This window comes from Crocuta crocuta, unplaced genomic scaffold, assembly GCF_008692635.1.
Source record: "Crocuta crocuta isolate KB4526 unplaced genomic scaffold, BGI_CrCroc_1.0 scaffold1161, whole genome shotgun sequence".
NCBI lineage: Eukaryota > Metazoa > Chordata > Mammalia > Carnivora > Hyaenidae > Crocuta > Crocuta crocuta.
In genome coordinates, this window is record NW_027531894.1 from 269572 (window position 1) to 271324 (window position 1753).

General features: G+C 62.6%; 1 protein-coding gene across 1 annotated transcript in view; it reads right to left on the bottom strand.

Moving 5' to 3' along the window:
* Window positions 1-1753, bottom strand: part of DRD4 (dopamine receptor D4) — a 15297-nt gene that overhangs the window by 831 nt on the left and 12713 nt on the right. The window contains 1 exon segment of the mRNA XM_077773402.1: window positions 1-539. This exon segment is cut by the window's left edge and continues 387 nt beyond it. Coding sequence (XP_077629528.1) covers window positions 1-539 — 539 coding nt within the window.

Genomic DNA, 1753 nt, shown 5'->3' on the forward strand with positions numbered 1-1753 from the left:
CCGGGAGGGGGCGGGAGGCCGGGCTGCTGGGGACTCACCTGTCCACGCTGATGGCGCACAGGTTGAAGATGGAGGCGGTGCACAGCATGACGTCCATCGCCATGAGCGCATCGCAGAGACCAGGGCCGAACAGCCACACGCCGCCCTGGACCTGCAGAGGGAAGGGGCCCCCGGGCAACGACAGACACAAGACCCGCTGACGTTCTTCCCGCAGTGGCCTGGGGCCAGCAGCCCTCCCAGCCACCTGCACCCGTGCTCTTTCTGACCCCCACCTTTTGGGGGAGCGGGGTCTGAATTTCAGAGGGGAGCGGGAAGGAGCCAGAGGTCCACAGGCCTGGCAGTCTTCACCGCTGAGCTGGAGAGGGTGCCACCCCCCCCAACTCCCCCCAAGTCCGGTTAAAACTGAGAAAGGCCTGGGGGAGACTAGGTGAGCTGAGGTGCTTGAGAGCCCAGGGTGGGGGTACTCCCAGGGATCCTGCTGCCCTGGAGCGCGAAGCCCCCGCCCCCATTTCCTCCCCACAGGATGACTGAGAGTCTGCCTGTCTGGTTAAATTCTCTTACTGCTCTGGGACTCGACATGTCACCTCACTTTTGTCCCCTCATCTGTAAGGGGGGCTGAAGAGAACGTCCATGGAATCGCCCTGAGGATAAATGAGCTAAAAGATATAAAGTCTCCTTGGGGCGCCTGGGTGGCTCAGTCGGGTGGGCATCCAACTTTGGCTCAAGTCGTGATCTCCCAGATTGTGAGTTTGAGCCCCGAGTCAGGCTCTGGAAACTGCTTCCGATTCCGTATCTCCCTCTCTCTCTGCCTCTCCCCTGCTTCCACGCATGTGCTCGCTCTCTTTCAAAAATAAACATTAAAAAAGATCTTTAGGAAGATATAAAGGTCCTGCACTGGACCCAGTACCCCACCAAGGGCAAAGGAGCGGACAACCACCCCTCTTCTAAATCCCCTCCTGCTGATTTGGGACGATTAGGAGCTTAAGAGCTGTCGGTCAGTGACGTCTGTCTGTGGCTGCGGGGGAGGGGCAGGCATGGGTGTCCCTGTCCAGCTCGCTGCCCCAGCCCTGCCCGCACTCAGCGTGTCCACCTTAGACAATGTGAGCCTCCCCTGCCCCACTGCCCGGAACACCGGGTCCCCAGCCCAGCCCTAAGCAGCTTTTCTCTGCCCCACCCTCAGAGCAGACAGGGCTGGCACCCAGGGGGACCCATCCGGGGGCCAGACCTGGTGTGAGATGGGGGCTTCTGCGCCCTGGTTCCTGGCGGGCTCTGGAGCCCCGGGCCGCCCCTGCTGTCAGGTCGGGGCCTCCCCTCCCTCCAGCCTGGCTCGCGCCCCTCACCTGCTAGCAGCTGAGTGTCCTCCTGCTGTGGGCAGAGCATGTGTGTGTGAGCGAGGGTCTCCTTCCCTTGTGCTCTCGTGTGCGTGTCCCTGGTCACACGTGGCTGTGGCTTTGTGCAGTGATGTGTACGTGTCTCTGTGCCCCCGGGAGAGCCAGAGGGACGGAACATGAACCTGCCTTTCCATCTGGCTCCCCTGGGGAATGGAGCCCAGCTGGGGGGGCGGGTGGCTGGACTGCCAGTGTCACCTGTTTCCGAGGCCCCTGGCTTGAAGGACGAAGGCATCTCTTGGGTAGCGGACCCCAAAACAGGGAGAGGAGAAGAGAGGCACAGCGGAGGGAGGGCGGGCAGTCGGCAAAGCAGGCAAAGGGACAGCGAGATGGGGGGCGGGGGGGCAGAGGCTCCGCTTGTCCGG